The sequence below is a fragment of the Gracilinanus agilis genome, chromosome 1 (assembly GCF_016433145.1).
Source record: "Gracilinanus agilis isolate LMUSP501 chromosome 1, AgileGrace, whole genome shotgun sequence".
Taxonomy (NCBI): Eukaryota; Metazoa; Chordata; class Mammalia; order Didelphimorphia; family Didelphidae; genus Gracilinanus; species Gracilinanus agilis.
Genome location: NC_058130.1, coordinates 405,897,679 through 405,920,531, shown reverse-complemented (window position 1 = coordinate 405,920,531; position 22,853 = coordinate 405,897,679). Strand labels below are relative to the sequence as shown.

The following is a 22,853-nucleotide window of genomic DNA, read 5'->3' as shown; positions in this document are numbered from 1 at the left end:
AAAGCCTTTCAAGAATCTTGAAAGCTCCTTCAGTGCAATCCTCCCCCTCCAAGCATTTAATGAGTTAGCAAAGGCTGAAAAGGTGGAAAAACATAGCTGAGGTCACATAATGGAGATAAATTTTGTGGGTCCCACTTATACCTAGGGCAGAGAAAATGAGGAATTTAAGCTAGTTTCCCACTGTACTCAGTGCTACTGTACAATGGTTAGACCAGCCTATCTTTTGTGAGAGGTTCATGGTAAAATGTGTCATTGAGCAGTGAGATGTCAATATCAGGGAGCTGGGAAGTTAGTGGTTCCACATTTGTCTGCCTCATTGATTCCAATCACTCAGTAAATCTTAATGTTATCTGAAACAGATCTTTTCAACATGTAATTATGAGTCTTGTCCAAATGCTTGGTTCCAGTCAAGATTAGCTGGTAAAAAGATGTACAAACAACAACACTAGGCCCGGGACCGGGTGGTCTGGGATTCTAGTCCTCTGTTTTACTGGGTGAAAAGGACTAGAAGACTTCCTTGGGCAAATTATGGCACCTCTATCTCAATTTATCCATCTATAAAATGGGAAAAACATTTAATCTTTCCAATCTTATTTCATATTATTATTATTCTCCATGCACTTTACACTAAAGCTAAACTTGCTCTATTTTATGCCCCCTTTACAACTATTCTATCCTTCTGCTCCCAGGAATCCCAATGTTTCAAATGCCCTACCTTGCCCTCTTCATTTATTGAATTCCTATATGTTTTTCAAAGCTTAAGCCAAACACTAACTCCTTCACACAACTTTCTTGGATTCCCTCAGCTGTTGATTACCCTATTAATTCCTCATGTAGCCCTAGAATTCATAATTCTTTAATGTACATATAATGTAATATTGTGTATTATATAAAGCAAGTAAGTGGTACAATGGAGAGAGCACTGGGTTTGCAATCAGGAGGGATCATCTTTATGAGTTCAAATCTGGTCTCAGACAATAACTCTGTGACCCTGGGCAAGTCACTTAATCCTGTTTGCCTCAGTTCCTCACCTGTAAAATGAACTGGAGGAGAAAATTGCAAACCACTCCAGTATCTTTGCCAAGAAAACCCCAAATGGAGTCACAAAGAGTCTGATACAATTGAAACAACAACAACATATGATATAATCTAGATGTGGCGATCTTGTCTAGAAGAGCCATGATCATGTTTTTTTCCTAAATTTTGTATTTCCCTGGCACCCAGAACAGTGTTCTACACACAAACAATAAGCCCTTAGTAAATGTTCATTATATTAATAATAATAAACATTTATGAATCCCTTAAAGGTGATGTAAAGCTCATGTATCTTATTTTGTCCTGACAAAAAACTGGTGAAGTAGCTATTAGCATTATGATGATGACGATGATGATAATTATCTGTGTTCTACAGAGAAGAAAACCAATGCTAGGAGTGGTCAAGCAACTTGCCAAGAGTCACACAGATAGGAAATATCTGAGACAGGTTAGGAACTCAGGCTTTCCTCCTGATTCCTAGTCTAGTGTTCTGTACATACTTTGGATAGACTATAATCTCAAAGGATTTAGAACTTAGAGGATTTAGGGAAATGGTCTAAACCTCTCACAACTTGCCCAAGTTGCATACCATAATAACAGAATGAGGATTTGATCCTGTGTCTTCACTCCAGATCTTTCTTTCCACCACAACCATGATTTTCTTTGATTGATTAGGTCTTATTAATAATAATGCATTTTTGCAGTAGTTTATGAAAGTATTTTCCATTTGTTCTTCCCAATAATTCTATAAAGAGATGGAAAGATAATATCATCATTCTCCCCATCTTGAAGATGGGGAAACTGAAGTTCAGAGAAGTGTCATTTTTTGTTCACAACCACACAGTAAAACACACAAGTATATTTTTTCTTAGCCATGCTTTTATTAAGTGCCATAGGCTAGTTCAACCACTGAAGGAAGGACAGGCTGCAAATTTCCAATAAGCCTTTAACTAACTCTCCGTGGAAGACTTTCAAATGAAGCTCTTAGTTGGATTTGCTTTTTATCTAGCCCTGGATGGGGCAAAAGGAAAAAGGACGTCCCCCATTCTCTTCACTACTAGGAGTTCCAGGAAGGGAAATTGGAGTAGTAACCTACTTTTTGTTCTCCAAACAAACATCACACTTTCCTGCCTGGATATGCTATTTCTCACATTGTTCCCTATAGCAAAATCATCATGCTTGCATTTTTATGAGTTGCATTTCATTCTCATCTTTACAAAAAAATCTTACCTTCAATCTTAGCATCAATACTAAGTATTGGTTCCAAGGCAGAAAAGTGGTAAGGGCTAGGCAAATGGGGTTAAGTCCAGGGTCTTTAAGCTAAAAGTGTCTGAGGTCAAATTTTATCAGGACCTCCCCGCTCTAGACCTGGCTATCTACTGTCACCTAACTGACCTTATTCCCATCTTTTTAAGTCACTTCAGATACCCCCCTCCTCCTTGAAGTCTTTTCCCTCCTCTTTACCATGAGTGATCAGTCAATCAAGAAATGTTTATTCCATATTAGGCATTGTACTGTGTCTCCCTCATATTTGAAGAGGTCATATTCGAATGGAGGAGTCAATGTGCAAATAACTAGGTGCATGCAAGATGATGGAGTTAAGGAAGAGACTCTTAGAAGGAAAAATTATTAGTATCTAGGAGACCAGGAAAGATTTCCTACAGGAAGCAGTGTTTGACCTGAGTCTTTTATTTTAAACCCTTACCTTCTGTCTTGGAATCAATACTGTGTATTGGTTTTAAGGCAGAAGAGTGGTAAGGGCTAGGCAATGGGAGTTAAGTGACTTGCCCAGGATCACACAGCTAGGAAGTGTTTGAGGCCAGATTTTAACCCAGGATTTCCCAGCTCTGGGTCTGGCTCTCAATCCACTGAGCCACCCAGCTGCCCTCTGACCTGAGTCTTAAGGGAAGCCAAGGAGTCTATGTGGTGGGGAGAAGGGAAAGCATTCCAAGCATGGGACACAATCAGTGCAAATGCAGGAAAATGAGAGATGGAAGATATATTTGAGGAGCCGTAAGTAGGCCAGTGTTGCTAGATCATAGAATGCATGAAGGGGAGTAAGCTGCAGGAAGGCTGGAAATCTAGGAAGCAGCAAAAATATAAAGAGCTTTAAATTCCAAACAGAAGACTTTCTATTTGATCCTTTATGGAGCACAGAGATGACTGAGCAGGAATGTAACCTGGTCAGACAAATGCTTTAGAAAAAACCTTGGCAGCCGAGTGGAAAATATGAACTTGCATAACACTTTGTTTTGCACCTCTGTGTTATATTCATTATTGTGCTATATGATAGCACCAAAGTCATAGAGCTTAGGCTAAAAATCCCTACTTTTTACTGCCTAGGTAATCTTGGTTCAATTTAACTCAATAAACATTTCTGAAGTGCCTAATATGTGTCAGGCACTGTACCAAGTGCTGGAGATACAAAAAGAAGCAAAAGACAGTCCCTGCCCTCAAACAGCTCATGATCATGATCTAATGGAGGGAGACAAGATGAAGACAACAAATGGTCAGCCTTCTTACCTAATCTTACCTAATCTGGACATTTTCCCTTCAATACAAATGCGTATGTGTTTGCATATAAACACAGATCTATATAAATTAATTCATAAATATATGTCCTGTTTGGGTCAAATTATTTAAGCTCCCTGGTCCCTAAAACTCTCCTTTATATGTTAAGATTTGACTAGATGATTTTTGGTCCCTCTAAATCTATGAGCCAATGAATTACTCTTGCCTGCTTCATAGGGCTATGTTGGAGATGCCACGTCCCATCTACATGTGAAGGATTGCTATCGTCAACAACTTTGTCCTTACTTAACCAATGTCCTTAAGATCTTGTTATCAGGGATGGATCAACTGTGCCTTGGATGTGAGAAACCTACCCTGCCATTTTCACTGTTCTGCTCCAGAGATATCATTTCCAGTTCTCTGGAGGACATTTCAGGGCAGCTTGATGGCACAGTGCATGGATAGAGTGCCAGGCATGAAGTTAGAAAGACTCCTCTTCCTGAGTTCAAATCTGACTAGCTGTGTGATCCTGGGCAAACCATGTAACCCTCTTTGCCTCAGTTTCCTCATCGGTAAAATGAGCTGGAGAAGAAAATGGCAAATTACACCAGGATCTTTGCCAAGAAATCTCCAAATGGGGTCATGGAGAGTCTGACACTATTCAACAACAACAACAAAGGGAGACATTGCAGCTATATTCCAGAGCCAGAGTGGTATCTCTGAGCTTTACAGAAGGTCTGCCTAAGGTACCAGCTGTGGAAGTATTGTTCAGAGGCGCCATCTGAATTCTTTGCTTTGTATGGAAGGAATGGAGAAAACATGGAGAACCAGGGAGATTTCTATTCACCTAAAGCAACTCACCCAGCATTTGTAAAGCCCTATCCCCACCTTATTCCTCTCTATTAAACAAAGGGAAGTTAAAATTAAATGAAATAGGGGGCAGCTGGGTGGCTCAGTGGATTGAGAGCCACACCTGAGACAGGAGGTCCTGGGTTCAAATTTCATCTCAGACACTTCCCAGCTATGTGACCCTGGGCAAGTCACTTAACCCCCATTGCCTAGCCCTTACCACTCTTCTACCTTGGAACCAACGCATAGTATTGATTCTAAGATGGAAGGTAAGAGTTTAAAAAAAAGATTAAATGAAATACAGAACTTGTTTTCACAGATTTCAGAGTGTAGCAGAGGACTATAACACATAAGCAACTAACTAGGATGCTAAGTAAGAATGTGAGAAGTATGGAAGAGGCACAGACAAAAATTTCTCTCCTAGGTTAGGTCCTAAGAGAGAAAGCTGCAGGGATCAGAGAACATGAAAAGCCAGGAAGGGTTCCTAAACAAAGCCTCATTTACACTGAATCTTGAAGGATGAGGAGGATGTCAACAGGAATCAAATCAATTCATTTCCATTCAAAGTTCATCATTAATCACCTACTACATACAGTAGTGTGAAAAGTTCTGGGGTTACAAAGGCAAAAACCAAATACTCACCACCCTCAAGAAGGGAAGAAATAAACATTTAAATAGCATCTACTATTTACACTGAGCTAAGCCATTTTTTTGTTTTATCTTGTTAACAATATTTTCTCATTTGATATTCACAACAACTCTGTAATATGTGTGTAATCCCCATTTTACAGATTAGGAAACTTGGGCAAACAGAAATTAAGTGAATTGCCCCAGATGATACAATTATAATAAATATCTGAGTAGAAATGAACTCAGGTCTTCCTGACTCCAGGCCTAGCATGCTATCTACTGTCCCACCTAGCTGACTCATAGTTTTTCTTTAATAGGAGGGAAGGAGATGAGTGTATTTCGGGCATAGAGAACAGAATGACCCAAAGACAGAGGAAAAAAGTGTAGGGCAAGAATGACAAACAATCTAGCTGGTTGAAGTGCAGAGTACCTTACAGTAAGCATTTTTACCTGAAATATTGGACTCTGAGCTGTCGACGTCACCTAATCAGTGGTTCCCAAACTTTTTTGGCCCACCGCCCCCTTTCCAGAAAAAATATTACTTAGTGCCCCTGGAAATTAATTTTTGTTAAAAATTTAATAGGAAAGATAAATGCACTTGTGGCCATCACCGCCCTCCTAGATTGCTGCAGCACCCACCAGGGGGCAGTGGCGCCCACTTTGGGAATCACTGACCTGATGCTCTCTCTTCTCCATATCCCCAAAGGGCATTTAGGGCAATCTTATTGGAAATGAGACCTAATCCTAGTCACCTCAGACTATACATAAAAAGGTCATATCTACTGCATGGCTGTCATCAGTCCCCTGGAATCTTTGAGGGACCCACATCCACGACAGATCCCTCTAAACTAATGTTTGCATTTTCCCAAAGGATTCTAGGAGACAAAAAAATCCTTGAAACTCCAAAAGAATAAATCTTTAATGAGTAGCTGAGGCTTAATTTGAACTCAGGTCTTCCTGACTGTAGGCTCAATGCTCTACCCGCCATGCCAACTCATGACCTAGGGAAAAAAATAATGGTACTCCTTCCCACTGCCATTTTGGGGTATGTTCACATTAAACACTATTATCTGCACTGACAAAGAAGAAAAGAGTGAATTAATTTAGAAAGGGATGGCAGTATAATGGATAATCAACCTCCGAATTTAATTCCTGTCTTTGACACAAATTAGTATTGTGACCCTGGGCAAATCACTTAACCTCTTAGTGCCCCTAGCCAACCCTCTAAGACTGTAAGTCATGGAGACAGTGCTAATCCCTATTGATAGAGTAAGTTCTTTAGCAGGAACTTCCTATACCAGTGAAATCCTAGTTCCATTTAAAAAAAAATTTTTTTTAAAGGGAATACCCTCAAACATTTTTTAAACCCTTACCTTCTGTCTTGGAGTCAATACTGTGTATTGGCTCCAAGGCAGAAGAGTGGTAAGGGCTAGGCAATGGGGGTAAAGTGATTTGCTCAGGGTCACACAGCTGGGAAGTGTCTGAGGCCAGATTTGAACCCAGGACCTCCCATCTCTAGGTCTGGCTCTCAATCCACTGAGCTACCCAGCTGCCCCCCTCAAACATTTTTTTACTAAAAAACTGTAACTGAGAGGGGAAATGACCAATGCTTGACTCAACTGACCATGTCTCTAGGAAGCCTAGATTTGAAACTACAAAGTCAGAGTCCAGGCATCATTACTCACCTGGTACCCAAAATATATGCATGGTACCCAGAAGGAAACAGCATCTTCTGGAGGATTAGCCTTAGGAACCCAAAATTATAAACCAATAGATAGCAGCAGATGCCACAGCAACCCAGCCAGAAACATGAGCAGCACAATAATCCTACCCCCTGCCTAGGTGTCCTCAGGCACCTAGAGTCCTTAAAAGACCCAAGCCTACTGCTGATCCTTCTAAACTGTGTTTTCCCAAGGGACTCTAGGAGACAAAAAAGTCTTTGACACCCAAAAGAATGAACCTAAGGAATGCCTGGAGTCATTTCACCTTGTTCTTTACTTGGCCTTCACACCCTGGGGCATCCTTTTAGCCAAAAGCAAGAGAGGCACTCAAGACACTTCTAACTTAGAGACCTCCTCTTCCCTACACCCTCCAGGAGGTACTTAAAGGAATGAAGGCTGGTAATTTGAAAAGGAGGCCCTAAGCAAATTCTCACCGAATTCACAAGATTTTAGACACGTGGTCAAGATCACCATAGCCCAGAACAATCAAAGTGGGTTCTCACCCTTTGTTAGCAACTCTCTGGACTACAGGATTAAGTTCAAGTTCCTTAGACTGATGTTCAAGGCCCTCTAAGATCTGAATGAATTAATGATAAGCATTCATAAACTATTACTAATATTGTTCAGATTCCTTCTTTTCTCGACCACCTTCTTTACAAAAGAGAGGCAGGAAGAGAGAAAAAGGCAGAAGAGGACATGATGGATGAAAACACAAAATAAACATAACCATGGATGAGAATTAGATGAACTCACCCACAAAACAAAGGAGGATAGTGGAATACATAAGAAAACAAATCCAGCAATATGTTATTTATAAGAAACTCTTGAAACAGAAAAATTCATACAATGTTAAAATAAAGGGAAGGAGCTAGATGTATTGTACTCTGGGCAATTAAAAAAAACAATAACAACAATAAAAAGGAGGTGACTAAGTGACTCAGTGGATTGATAACAAGGTCTAGAGACAGAAGGTCCTGGATTCAAATCTAGCCTCAGACACTTCCTAGCTGTGAGATCCTGGGCAAGTCACTTAAACCCCATTGCCTAGCCCTTAGCGCTCTTCTGCCTTAGAACCAAGACACAGTATTGATTCTCAGTTGGAAAGTAGAGGTTTTTTAAATAAATAAAAAATAAACAAAGGCAGCAAACATCATCTCAGACAAAGCAATAATAAAAGCAGACATAGTTAAGAAATAAATAGCATGATTACATGACATTTAAAGGTTCTTTATATAATGAAATATTAATAGTATTTAATATATGCATAAAAAAGCAGAGTATTTAAGTACTTAATGGAAAAGTTATTCCTTTCTTCTCTCCTTCCCTCCATCCTTTCCCCTTTCTTTCTTTCTTCTTTCCATCCTTCCTTCCTCCTTTCCTGTCTTCCAGAAGCCTGGGCTTGGTGAGGGATGGCAGGTTAGGGGAGAGGGGTCTTGGCAGGAGTTATTCTCCTTCTGTCTATAGATCTGTCTCAGTCAAGGGCAGGCTTTAGAATTTTTGACTAAATGGCAAGGGTGGGGAGTGGAGACCAGATGGTTGCAATGGATGGAGAGATTGAAGGTCTGGATGAGTAGGCCTTGGCTTGGACATTTGGGTTGCTGACCTTGCTCATTTTTTCAGCTCTGCCTCAACCCCTAAAGAAGGGAGTAGTAGGCTGGTTTAGTGATTGGTCATGGGGAGAAAGGGATGCTGTTTCCTTGGATAAGTATCCTCAAATACTCAGAGGTCAGTGTTCCAGGCAGCAGACCCTTATACTCATCACCCACCACAACCAGAAGGCAGAGGTGCCTGGGCTCAAATCCAGTTTTGTGAGCCTTACTCTCCTCCCTTCTGACCCCCACCCCAAGAATCCCATGATGAGTAATCATCGTGGCTGAGTTGGGTGAAGAAATAGAGAAAAGGAATTTGGGAGCTAGGAAAATTAAACATTCAATAAAAATTCCAATTGAATTTAATTTTTTAAAAACTAAATGGGTAACCAAATTGCAGGGAATAATTAATGGAAGAATTATAAAACTTTTGAAGATTACGAAGTGCTCCTTTCAGGAAGATAATAAATGTTGGAGAGGATGTGGCAAAATTAGGATGCTAATGCATTGCTGGTGGAATTGTGAATTGATCCAACCATTCTGGAAAACAATTTGGAATTATGCTCAAAGGACTTTAAAAGACAGCCTGCCCTTCGATTCAGTCATACCACTGTTGGGTTTGCACCTCGAAGAGATAATAGGAAAAAATGTGTATACAAAAATATTTATAGCTACACTCTTTGTGGTGACAAAAAAATTGGAAAATGAAGGGATGCCCTTCAATTGGGGAATGGCTGAACAAATTGTGATATCTGTTGGGGATGGAATACTATTGTGCTAAAAGGAATAATAAACTGGAGGAATTCCATATGAACTGGAACAACCTCCAGGAATTGAGGCAGAGTGAAAGGAACAGAACCAGGAGAATCTTATACATAGAGATGGATACACTGTGGCACAATCTAACATAATGGATTTCTCTACTAACAGCAATGCAATGATATAGGACAATCCAGAGGGACTTATAAGAAAAAACGCTATCTACATCCAGAGAAAGAACTGTGGGAATAGCAACACAGAAGAAAAACATTTCCTTGGTCATGTGGTTAGATGGGGACATGATTGGGGATGTAGACTCTAAATGATCACTCTATTGCAAATATTAATAATATGGAAATAGGTCTTAACCAATGATAAATGTAAAACCCAGTTGAATTGCTCATTGGCTATGGGAAGAAGGTGTAAAAAAAAAAGGTGAACTGTAAAAAGGAGGAGGGAGGGAAAGAAGATGAATCATGGAACCATGGAAAAATATTCTAAATAAATAAAAAATAAATATTTTTTAAAGTTCTCCTTTCAAAACTAGACAAATCTAGCAAAAGGTAAATAGAAAAAAGTTAAGGATCTGAGTAGAATTTCAGAAAAGGTAAATTTAATAGCTTTCTATTGATTGTGGAATGGTAATGGAAAAGAATATACATAGTTCTCAGCTATGCTTGGCACCTTTACAAAAACTCACCATGGGTTAGGGCAAAGAACTCTCAAAAAACAAATATAGAAAATTACGACTAGTAAACACATAATTTATTAGCCACAATTCAATAAAAATTACAACCAAAAAAAGAATACTTGAAAAAAAATCCAAATGCAAATGGTGAATAAATAACTTAATTCTTAAAATAGGTGGATTAAAAAGAACAAATTACAGAAACAAAAAATAATTTCATCAGAGAGAATGACAACTACAAGACAAAACACTGAAACTTTGAGGAATACAGCCAAAGTCACCCTTTAGGGGAAATTTATATTTCTAAACTCTTTCAGTATCAAAAGAATAAAAGAAAAGATCAATGAATTAGGCAGGCAACTAAAGAAAATTAGAAAAGTACCAAATCAACTTCCCTAAATTCAATACAAAAATAAATATTTTGAAAAGTCAAAAAATAATATTTAAAACAAAAATGAATTGCTAAACAAAGTTAAAAACTGATTTTTAAAACAACTAATAAATTTGTCCTAAAACTATTAGTAAATATGTTGAAAAGAATGAGGAAAACTAAAATGTTAATATAAGAAAGGAGAAATCAAAACAAATAAATATGTAATAACATTCGAAATTTTGCCCAATTATACATCAATAAAATTGTTTATTTAAAAGAAATTAATAAATACTTATAAAAATGTAAAATATTCACATTAACAAATCATAAATAAACATTTTCAATAACCCAGTTTAAGAGAAAGAATAAAATAAGCCATAATTAGACTTTCAAAAAGTTCAAAATACCCAGAAAAAGATGGATTAAAAAGTGAATTTTAGCAAATATTCATGGAAACATTAATTCTACTATTATATTGTTTGTAAAAATAAAGTAAATGCCTTACACAAAACAAACGTGATCCTGAGACACAAATCAGTAGGAGAAAAGAGGAAGAAAAATATTAAACTAATATTGTTAATGAATATCAAAAAAACTATTGAATATCATTTTAGTAAAGAGGCTACATACAACAACATATTTTAAAGATTCTGTACTATGACAAAGTTGAATTTATGCCAGATATGCAGACTTGATTCAGTTTTAGAAAAACTATAAGCATTAGTAATAAAAATGATAAATTAAAGTATTATATCAACAAATGGATAAAAAGCTTTTGACAAAATGTAACACTCATTTCTTATTTTTTTTAAATAAGCATAGAAACAAATGGACTTTTCCATGATATAATAAGTATAATAATAATAACTGACATTTGTATAGCACCTACTATGTGCCAGGCACTATACTAAGCATTTCACAAATGTTATCTCATTTGATCTTCACAATAACCATATGAGGTAGTTGCTATTGTCCCCAGTTTACAGATGAGGAAACTGAGGCAAATAGAAGTTAAGTAATTTGCTCAGGCTCTCACAGCAAGTCAGTTTCCAATGATACGTTGAAATAAATTCTTCCTGACTCCAGGCTTGACTGTCTCCAAACCAGGTACTCTATCCACTGCATCCCTTAATTGCCCCAAGAAAGTATCTCTTTATCTAAAACCAAGAGCCAGCATTAGATGTAACAGAGAAATATTAGAAGAATTTCTAGTAAAATTAGGTTAAAGCGAGAATGTTATTTTCACCACTTTCATTTGACATATGATAGAAATGCTGAGTATAGCAATGAGACAAGAAAATAAAATTGACCAAAAAACCATAGACAAAGAAGAAACTAAATTATCATTTTTTTCTAGTTATACGATGATTCACTTAAAGAATGTTAGAAATTTAACAAAAAACTAATTGAAATAGTAGCTTCATCCAAGGAGCAGAATATAAAGTAACCCACATAAATCATCAGTTTTTCTGTATATTGGCAAGAAAACTCAATAGGAAGATATAAAACAAATTTCATTCAAAATAATTACAGAATGTATAAGAGATTTAGGAGTCTACTTGCTAAGACCCACAGGAATTATAAGAAATACAACTACAAAACATTTTATAGAAATAAAGATAGACGTAAAGAAATTTTGGATTAACTACCTATTGTTGGACTGTGTCACTATAGTAAAGAATTGTAATGCTGACTAAATTAATTTGTTTACTCATTGTCGTACCAATAAAAATACCAAAAGGTTGCTCTATAAAACTAGAAAAATGGAAACAAAATTAATCTAGAGGAATAAAAAGTCAAGAATATCAAAGAAAACAATGAAAAAAGTGGAGAAAAAAGGGTTTATCAGTACGGATTGCAAACTATACTACGAAGCAGTAATCACCAAAGCTATCTGATACTGATTAAAAATAGAAAAGTTGATCACTAGAATAGATTAAATACATAAGATCCAGAAACAAAGGAGCATAGTAACATATTGTTTGATAAACCCAAGGACACAAACTACTGAGGTGAGGACTCACTATTTGATTAAAAAAAAAAAAACTAGAAAAATGGAAAGCACCTGCCAGAAATTAGGCTTGACCCTATATGTCACACCATATACCAAAATAAATTCCAAATGGATACATGACCTAGATATAAAAAGTCATATTATAAATAAATTAAAAGATCAGAGGAGATACTTTTCACAGCTATGGAAAGAGGAAGAGTTCAGCACTTGACTAAATAAGAGGGAGAGAATCACAAGAGATAAAATGGACAGATTTAATTTAAAATAATTTTAAAATCCTTTGCTAAACAAAATCAATGCACTTAAATTTGAAATGAGTGTTAACTTGGAAGCAAACTTCTCCAGTAAAGGTTTTATATATAATCTTTAAATAATGAACTGATTCAAATATAAATATAAATATAAAAAGTAATCCCCAGATAGATGATTGTTAAATGATATAAAAAGGCAGTTCTCAAAGGAAGAACTGCAAATGATCAAGGAAAGAATCAAATAAAAATGTTCCAAATCACTAGTAACAAGAGCAATGAGAATTAAAACAACTGAAATTCCACCTAACACCCATCAGATTGGCAAAGATAATTTTAAAAAGGCAAGTGAACATTGTTGAAGGGGCAATGAAAAAACAGACAGTAATACAGTGTTGGTGGAACTGTGATTTAGTCCAACCATTCTAGAATAGAATGTGAAACCTTATCTAAAAAATAAGTAAATGGTATATATGTTTTTCCCCAGAAATACAACTACTGGTCATATACTTGGAAGAAATCAAAAACAGAAGAAAAATATTACAAAATATTTAGAGCAGCCCTTTTTGTTGTACCAAAGAACTAGAAACAAAGATGGTGCCCATTAACTGGGTAAAAATTGAGCAAAATATGCTATTATAGAATATCATTGTGTCCTAAGAAAGGACAAAAGGAACAGATTCAAAGAAACCTGGGGAAGAGTTGTATGAACTTATATAGAATGAAGGGGAAAAAACTAGGAAAATAACTTTTGCAACAATGACTACAATATTGTGAAGGTAAATAAATTTTCAAAAGGTTAAGAACTTTGATCAAAGCAATCAATAAGCAAGATTTTAGAAGACTGAAGATGAATCATACTTTCCCTGTTGAAAAAATTGATGGAATGAGTGAAGAATGAGAAATAGATTTACTGACATAGTCAATGTCTATATATGTTTTGCTCGATTCTATTTGTTTTAAAAGAGGACTTTTTGTTGGGATAGGGCTAAAGAAGAGGAATAGTAATTGTGATTAACAAAAAGAAGAAAAGAAGGAAAATATCCTTGGTGAAACATTTATAAAATACACAGAAAAGAGCACACTGAAGTTTAGAAAGAAACACAGACAAACAGGACAGCATTTGAATCACTATGTTGAATTTATTATATACTTTATTTGAAAAGCTAAGCTATACATAACAGATTCATGACTTCTTATAAAATGCTCTTTTTTCTGCCCTTTATATATGGAAGCAATTCTGTAATATTTGTTGATATCAGAAAGAGACAAAGACAGAAATGAGAGGCAGAGAAGAGGAAAGGAAGAAGAGAGACAGAAAGGAAGAGGGGCAAGACAGATACAGAGAGACAGAGAAAAACACTGCACAAGATCCATAGGAAATTTTCTGACCAACTTAATTTTAAAAGACACATCCAGTAGAAGCAAAGGGAAGTGACAAAGCATGAATACAAAGGCACAGCATATGCCTGAAAATAGTGTCAGGCATTTTAAAGTCCAAAATGATTTTGAGGTTGGTGAGGAAATCCAAGGATAGCAAAAAAGAATTTTTATCTATATTGGGGAAGAGGAAAATGAATCAAAGAGTTATTTCACTGCTGGATGTTGATGGGAAAATAATAATAGATGATGGAAGGAAGTCAGAACTACCCAAATCTTATTTTGTTTCTGTTCTCTTTTGCCATAAAGTATGACCTTTGAGCTGAAAAGAATGTAACAAAAATAACTAATAGGAAATTAAAACTCAAGACAAGTTAAAGTTGCCAAGCCCAGGTGAACTTGGTCTTATGGTATTAAAAGAACTAGTAGAGATGATTCTGAAACCATTGTCAAAATGAATGATGAAAGATAATTGCAAATGAGAGTATAGTGCAAGTCTGAACTAGCAGAGGGCAACTAGTTGGCTCAATGGATTGAGGGCCAGGTCTGGATATCAAATCAGGTCCTGGGTTCAAATCTAGCCTCAGACACTTCCTAGCTGTGTAACCCTGGGCAAGTCACTTAACTCCCATACTGCTCTTCTGCCTTGGAGCCAATGCAGAGTATTGATTGTAAGACAGAAAGTGGGGCTTTAAAAAAACAGACTGAATTAAACAATTGTTTTCTTCGTTTTCAAAAAAGGGAAGAGAATAGTCTGAAAAATATAAGTCACTGAGTTTGACTAATTCCTGAGAAAGTTCTAGACTTTGTCATTAAAAGAATAGTTGATGAACATATAGAGGCAGAAGCAATGATCACCAAGAACCAATAAGGTTTCATTGAGAGCAGATTACACCTTCATTTCTTTTATGACCAGATTACTAGACTTGCAGGTCAAGGGAATATTATAGATTGAGTATATATAGATTTTACCACAGACTTTATAAAATCTCTCCAGGCATCATCAAGGACAAGATGGAAATATGTGGACAAAGCAATTGTAGATTTGGAAATAGCTAAATAACCAGACCCAAATGTAGTCATTAATGACCCAATAACAACTTGGAAGGAGTTCTCTAGTGGAGTGCCTCCAGGGATCTGTCCTTGGCCATGAGCTATTTAACATTTTTATCAGTGACTTGGACGAAAACATAGGCAACATGCTTGTCAAATTCACAGATGACACCAAGTTAACTAATATGTTGGATGACAGTCAGGACTCAAAAAGTTATATTAACAGACTAGGATGATGGGCCAAATTAAATGACAAAGCACACACTTGAGTTTTTTAAAAATCATCTCTATAAATACAAGGGAAGGGAGATCTGGTTAGATTGAACAGTTCATGTTTTAAAAGATCATGAATAGGAGCACCCAAGTTGTTCACTGGATAGAGCATCAGGACTAGAGATGGGAGGTCCTGGGTTCCAATATGGCCTCAGACACTTCCTAGCTGTGTGACCCTGGGCAAGTCACTGAACCCCCATTGCCTGGCCCTTACTGCTCTTCTGACTTAGTATGGATTCTAAGAAAGAAGGTAAGGATCAAAAAAAAAGATCATGAAGGTGGATGAGGAGAAACAAAAGTTCAACATACATCAATAAAATGTGGCAATAAAAATAGTAACAATATATAAGGGGGGTTGTGTTGAGAATAAAGGAGGTAAAAGACCCACCTCATTTTTCTCTATTTGGATCATATCTGGGATACCATTTTCAGTTATAGGTGCCAAACTTTAGGAAATATGTTTAGAAGTTTGAGTGTGTCCAAAAGAGGACACCTGGAAGAGTGAAGGACTTCAAGATAGTGTGATTTGATGACTGTTTGGAGGAACTAAGGATGTTTCTCCCAAAAAGGAGGGATTTGGAGGAATGAGAGTCACAAATAGTTATCATGGAAAGAGCCTCAGTTTCAAAGTCAGGTGAAATAGGGATTTGAATCTTGTTCTTAAAATTAACAGGCCATGGGCAAAGCAAATAAGTAAAAATCAAATGAGATAACACTTGGAAAGTGCTCTGCAAAATCTTAAAAGCTCTATGTAAATGCTAGCTATTATTATTGCTGTTTTTGTTTTAATAAATCTCACTCTGTCATCATGATAATACTCTGAGAGGTACTATTGCTATCATCCTAGTTTTACAAATGAGAAACCGAGGTGGATAAAATGTAAGTCATTTGCCCGGGGCCACACAGTTTGTAAGTGTCTGAAGTAAGATTTGAACTTAAATCTTCCTGATCCCAGGTCTTTCACCCTATCTACTATACCACCTAACCATTGCTATACAAACATTTTTCAGTCATGTCTGACCCTTTGGGACCCCATCTTGGGTTTTCTTAGCAAAGATACTGGAGGGATTTGCCATTCCTTCTCCAGCTCCTTTTACAGGTGAAGAAACTGAGACAGGCAGGGTTAAGTGACTTGCCTAAGGTCACACAGCTAAGTGTCTGAGGCCATATCTGCATTCAAGTCTTCCTGACTCCAAATCTGACATTCTATCCATGTGCCTCCTAGCTGTCCATACCTAAATGAACCTATTCATTACTCATTTATTCATCAAACTCTCTTTCTCATGTCTAAAATGCAGATAACGATTACATGTAGAATCTACTTCACAAAACTGTTGCAAGAATCAAATAACGTCATATATGTAAGGAGCTTCTCAAAGCTTTAAAATGTCCTACAAATATCATCTGTTATATCTTCTACTTGGCCCAATGGGCAAAAATAGAAGCAACAGGGCATGGTTGCAGAAAGGCAGCTCTGGGCTTCTTGAAAGGGGAAAACATCCGAACAATGAAAGAGATTCAAAAGCGAAATGGGTTGTTTTGACAGGCAGCCCAGGGTCTCTGGGTCTTTAAGCAAAGACTAGATGGTAACATATTTGGAATGATATAGATAGACTTCTTGGGCAGGTAATAAATAGTTAGCAAGGTGGTACAATGGATAAAATGCCAGACCTGGAGTCAGGAAAACATGAGTTCAAATCCAGATTCATACATTTAATAGCTGGGTGACGTTGGACAAGTCACTTAATCCTGTATGCCTCAGTTTCTTCATCTGTAAAATAAGCTGGAGAAGGAAATGGCAAACCACTCCAGTATCTTTGCCAAGAAAACTCCAAATGGGGTCACAAAGAGATGGATACAACTGAAATGACTAAATAACAACTTGGGTTAGAATAGATGGAGCTCTCTCTTTCTTTTCAGATGTTAAATTGTACAGTTAAATTCTACAGTTGTCCTGAGAGCTGCCATGACTTTTTTGGATAAAAAGAAAACTAGGCCTTTGAGTCCCATAGAGAATGCCTGCCTCTAGACTCCATTTCTAGGGTGGGAGGATAGAAAAAAATGAGATAGTCTATGGGAAAATGCTTTCACAAGCAAAAAGATATAGCCATGTCAGCTATCAGAATCACAGTCATCTTTATGTATAGGGAAGCAGGAATCCAATTCCAATTCAACAGGCATTTTATTAAACACTTAACTATATGCCAGGCATTATGCAAGATGCTAGGGATACAAAGACAAAAACATCCTCTGTCCTCAAGGAAGTTTACATTCGATTGTTAACAAGTAACAAGTAAACAAATCATTGAATTCAAAGTATACACCTAGAAAATACAAAATATATTTTTTAAATCCTTACCTTATATCTTAGAATTAATGCTAGGTATTGGTTGGAAGATAGAAGAGCTGTAAGGACTAGGCAAATGACTTGCCCAGGGTCACATAACTAGGAAATGTCTGAGGCCAGATTTGAACCCAGGACCTCCCATCTCCAGGCCTGGCTCTCTATCCACTTAGCCATCCAGTTGCCTCCAATGTATTTTTTGAGAAGGAAAATTCAGGAAAGTTTCAAGAACTCAGGATCATAGTCTCAGAGCCTCAGAGTTAGAAGGAACCTCAAGAAGCAGGTAGTACAAGTACAGATGAATATATTAAGACCTAGACTGATAAAGAGATCATAGTGTTAGAGAGAGGTCATACAACTAGAGGGCCAAGATCATGTTTTTAGTAATCTTCTGATAGAATCTGAGCCCAGATACTTCAAACAAGGGTTTTTCCACCATTTTTGTGCCATTAAGCCCTTTGGTAGTCTGGGGAAACCCAAGGATACCTCAAAATAATATTTAAATGCATAAATATATAAAATTACAAATGAAATTCATTATATTAAAATATGATTCTTAAAATATCTTTTAAAAGCAAGTTCATGGACCCCAGGCTGAGAACTCAAGAACTATGAGTCAATGGTTGTTAAAAACACACTATTTATCTGTATTTTTTTCACTTCATGCCTATGATAATAGTTTAACAGAGGAATTTTTTTCCTATAACACTTTGTTTTCTGCAAATAGAAAATATTGGCTTTCATTGGACTCAGCCCAATATCATAAAAGGAGCTGTGCTAGGTTTCTGGAGCCCTGGCTCCTAATCTTGGCTCTGCCACTAACTAGCTACTTTAGGTAAATGGGTAATATTAGGGACACCAGGAGGATGCCTTTTCTTTCCAACTTTGTGATAACCATTTAAGAAATTTGGAGCCAGGCAGCTAGGTGGCTCAGTGGATTGAGGATCAGGCCTAACGGCATGGGGTACTGGATTAAAATCTGACCTCAAATACTTCCTAGGTCTGTGGCCCTGGGTAAATCTCTTAACTCCCATTGTCTAGCCCTTATCACTCTTCTGTCAAGAAAGAAAGGAAGGAAGGAAGAAACAAAGAAACAAGGAAACAAGGAAAGAAACAAAGAAACAAAGAAAGAAAAGGAAAGAAAGAAACAAAGAAGGAAGGAAGGAAGGAAGGAAGGAAGGAAGGAAGGAAGGAAGGAAGGAAGGAAGGAAGGAAAGCACATTGCTACTACTTTTTCATCCAGGGCAGTATTTAGCACATCCCTGGCCACAAAGTAGCTTCCCAAGTGATGTTTGTTGCTTGATTATTTCACTGAATTTCAAGATTTTAGCAATGAAAAAAGTCTCACACTTAGCCTAGTCCACCAAGCATGAAAACTCTGGTCTACAGCATGCCCCCATGAGAAGAGGCTATTGAGCCTTTGTTGAGAGACTTCTGAGTCAGTGCCTGAAAGGTACCTTTATCTTCCCTGAAGCTGCTTTCTCCTAAGGCAGTCCTTTCAGTGTTGGGAGAGCTCTACTCAGGAAGTTTTTCCTTAACAGCAAACAAATTTGACTGTCTATAACTTCCACTCATTGGGAGTCATGTAATCACAGAAACTCAAAAGTTGGCAGCAACCTAAGCAGTCATTTAGATCAAACCCCAATGGATCTGAGCTATCCTCAGTTCTACTTGAGTTAGCATCACTTTTACAACATGCTAGACAAGTGGTCATCCAGCTTGTTTTTGAAGACCTGTCTCAGGGAACCAGTCCCTTCACAAAGGACCCCTTCACTCTGGAATAGTTCTGTTAGCACTGATTAAGGAGTATGAGGATTGTTTTTTTCTCCCCCCAAATCATGAAAATAAACCAGCTGACAACAAAATTGTGAAGTCAGGGAAGTTTGTATTGAGTACTCCCAGCCTCCTTTTCCTTTTCCCTTCTCCCTCTACTCCTTCTCCATTCTACTTGTATTCCAAATATCTGTAATATTTGTAGTCTTGTCACTATCAAAACCTACTCTAAGGAAAGAACCCAATGAACTCATTCACACTGGGGTTTCAATAACTGATAAGAGTTTCATGTGAAATCCCACCTCTAAAGAGAAAGCTAAAGGGTAGAGAAGTGGGGCATAGAATACCAAAGTATTCTAAACTCTTGAAAGGAGATTGTAGTGGTTGAGGGCTGGACAGAAATAGCTTGATCTTCACTACCAAAAGATTACAAATGAATCAAGAGGACAAGACAATAAGGTTGCTCTGAGGGAAATGCATTGCAAGCCTTAAATTTTTTTAGAGAAAGTGGGGGTAGCTAGATGGCTCAGTGGATTGAGAGCCAGGCCTAGAGATGGGAGGTCCAAGGTTTAAATCTGGCCTCAGACACTTCCTAGCTGTGTGACCCTGGGCAAGTCACTTAACCCCCATTGCCTAGCCTTTACTGCTCTTCTGTCTTAGAACCAATACACATCATTGATTCTAAGACAGAAGGTAAGGTTTAAAAAAAATGTGATAGAGAAGGAGAGAGCAAAGTCCAGGACTAGGTTATATGTTAAATGATGAACCTGTATGGATTAGTTGGGACTTCAATTAAACCTTAAAAAAGATCTGGAATTTAAAAAGAATAAGGAATAGGCATTCCAGTTGGGGAAAATACCCTAAGCTTAGAAGTGGGAATGATCATAATAATGTTAGAGAAGAGGCAGATAGGTGGTACAGTGGATAGAATCCTGGGCATGTAGTCAGGAAGACTTATCTCCCTCAGTTCAAATCTGGCCTCAGACACTTACTAGCTGTAGGACCCTGAGCAAGACACTGAGTCAAGACCAAGAATGTGGGAAATAATCACAGAACAGGCCTCTTGCTCAGTGGATCTGAAGTCAGCAGAAATGAGTTTGAATCTTGGTTCTGCCACTTATTCCCTGTGTGGTTCTGAGCATGTAATTTTACCTCTCAGTCCCAGCATGAATAAAAGGATGGGAAGAGGATGAGTGCTTTCTGTAACTGGATTGGTGTTGTGAGCATCTGAGCAGCATTGACCCTTAGGAGATACAAGAGTAGGATAGAGGAAGAGAAGTTAGGTGGCTCAGTGGAGAGAGAGGCAGGCCTAAAGACAGGGAGTCCTGGATTCAACTTTGACATTTCCTATCTGTCTGTGTGACCCTGGGCAAGTCACTTCATTCCCATTGCCCAGCCCTTACCACTCTTCTGGTTTGGAACCAATAGTCGGTATTGATTCTAAGACAGAAGGTAAGATTCAGGAAAAAAAAAAAAAGGCTTGGGGGAGATGGTGGGGGACTATTTGAGGTCTCATTTTTATAGAAATTTGGGAGGAAACAGAATAATTATTATCTATGCTACCTTAGTGTCCGGTCATTAACATATCTAAATCATCTCAAAGTTATTGGGAAAACTTTAAAGTAAACATCTCAAAGTTAATAGCACCTTTTTGACATTCTGTTGGTCTAGAATTGTGAAGGTCTGATATTTGTCTGAATTTTACATGTCACTGGGCCAGAACCCTGAAGCAACACTTAGATGGCGTCTACTGATTCGGTACATGTTACTAGGATGAGAATTTTGGTTAATGTAGGATGCAATTTTCAAATTGTTCTCCTTTAATCTTTGGGATGGTTTGCATACGACCTCCAAGTTCTCCTATGCAATCTGACTTCTTGCCATTGCCCTTTTATTCTGGCTATTTATAAACTTACTATACTGACTCAGGTTGGGAGGCAGGGGGACTAAATACATCAGGCATGTACTTCATGCTTCCCCAGCTCCTTCTTCCAGCTTTGAATAGATGGATTTTAAATGGAAGAGAATGAATGTGGATCACGGGAGATAGCTAAACTTGTCGCTGGTTTGGGAAAGGCAAAAACTCCAGTGATCCTCACCCAAAACCCAGCAGGCTCAGCTATACTCATATTCATGGCTGTGATAAGATAATTCTGGGCACTTGGCAGATTTTGAATATCGCATCCCCTGAATTTAAAAATGCGCTTGTCCTCACCGCACCACTCAATACGTCCACCTGAGACATTGAGCCGGGACTGTTATACAGTAACATTTTTCACAACTTGAACAATTGGGGGGCAGCTGGATAGCTCTGTAGATTGAGAGCCAAGCCTAGAGATAGGAGGTCCTGGGTTCAAATCTGGCCTCAGACACTTCCTAGCTGTGTGACCCTGGGCAAGTCACTTAACCCCCATTGCCTAGCCCTCACCACTCTTCTGCCTTAGAGCCAAAATACAGTATTGACTTCAAGACGGAAGGTAAGGGTTTAAAAAAAATTGAACAATTGTGGGCCATGGAAAGTGGGCTCTCCTGGATCGTTACCCTATTGAGGCAGAGACCCCATAGTTCAATGACAGTGCAAGCTACGCAGTGCAGGATTACTCAAGACAGACAGGTCATAGTGGAAAGTTCTGACAAAAGGTGGTCTACTGGCAAAGGAGATGATAAAACATTCTAGTATCTTTGCCATAAAAACCTCATAGGCAGTATATCAATACCACTTATAGAAGGGCCTGGCATGCTATCGTTCATGGGTCACAAAGAGTTGGACATGACTAAACAACAACAAAAGATGGAAAGTGGGATTTTCTGACTTTATAAATATTTGAATTTTTTAGAAAGTCATATTAAAAAAATGTCCTTCAGAGGGAAAGAACATGAAATATGTAACTATGGGAAAATATTCAAATTAAAAATTTTTTTAAAAATGTCCTTCAAACCCCCTGAAGGTCCTACTTTAGGAACTGTCTACTCTTAATAACCTCTGAGCAGGGTGGAGGAGAACATTTCTATTGCCAGTCCTTATACTAATGCCTGCCATGATCACGGACCGCTTCTCTGGGCTGCAGCTGTAAAACATAGCTTCTAACTCTCACTGGCCAGTTTTGCCTTGTTGTGAGGATTGAACAAGATGGCGGGCAAGTTCTCTGGAAACACCAGTCCCCTGTACAAAAACCATCACCTCCCACTCTCCTCGCTCCCTGTAGGGACTCACCTCTGGTCTTGTAGTAATCATGATCTAGCTCATCATCAGATTCAGATTCGGACCCAGATCCAAAGTTCAGCAGCTCTTCCTCATACAGAGCTACAAAATCAAGATCTTTCTTCCTTTTCTTCCTCTGGGGCATCATTTTGCCAGCTTACTATTTCCAGGAAGCCCTGGCCCTGGATTTTCCCTGCTGAGTTGTCCTTGCCTTCCTTTCACACACAGCCCCCCAACTTCTTTGTCTGAGCTCCTTCTGCTCCTAGAATTCCCTTCTACAACTCATCTTCCTAGTCCTGGAGGAAGGCGCCAGTCTGGGGTCTTTCCAGGGCCTTCTCTCTTTCTTGCCCTTGTTCCCTATGTCTATCTCCTATCCTTTCTCCAAGAAAGCTAAGTCTCCCATCACCAGCA

The 22,853-nt window shown here is 38.0% G+C and overlaps 1 protein-coding gene across 1 annotated transcript in view; it reads right to left on the bottom strand.

The window, feature by feature from the left end:
• Positions 1-22,590, bottom strand: part of LOXHD1 (lipoxygenase homology PLAT domains 1) — a 293,979-nt gene extending 271,389 nt beyond the window's left edge. Inside the window, exon 1 of the mRNA XM_044681634.1 lies at positions 22,455-22,590. Coding sequence (XP_044537569.1) covers positions 22,455-22,590 — 136 coding nt within the window. The remainder of the gene's footprint in view (positions 1-22,454) is intronic.
• Between the last annotated feature and the right edge of the window lie 263 nt (positions 22,591-22,853).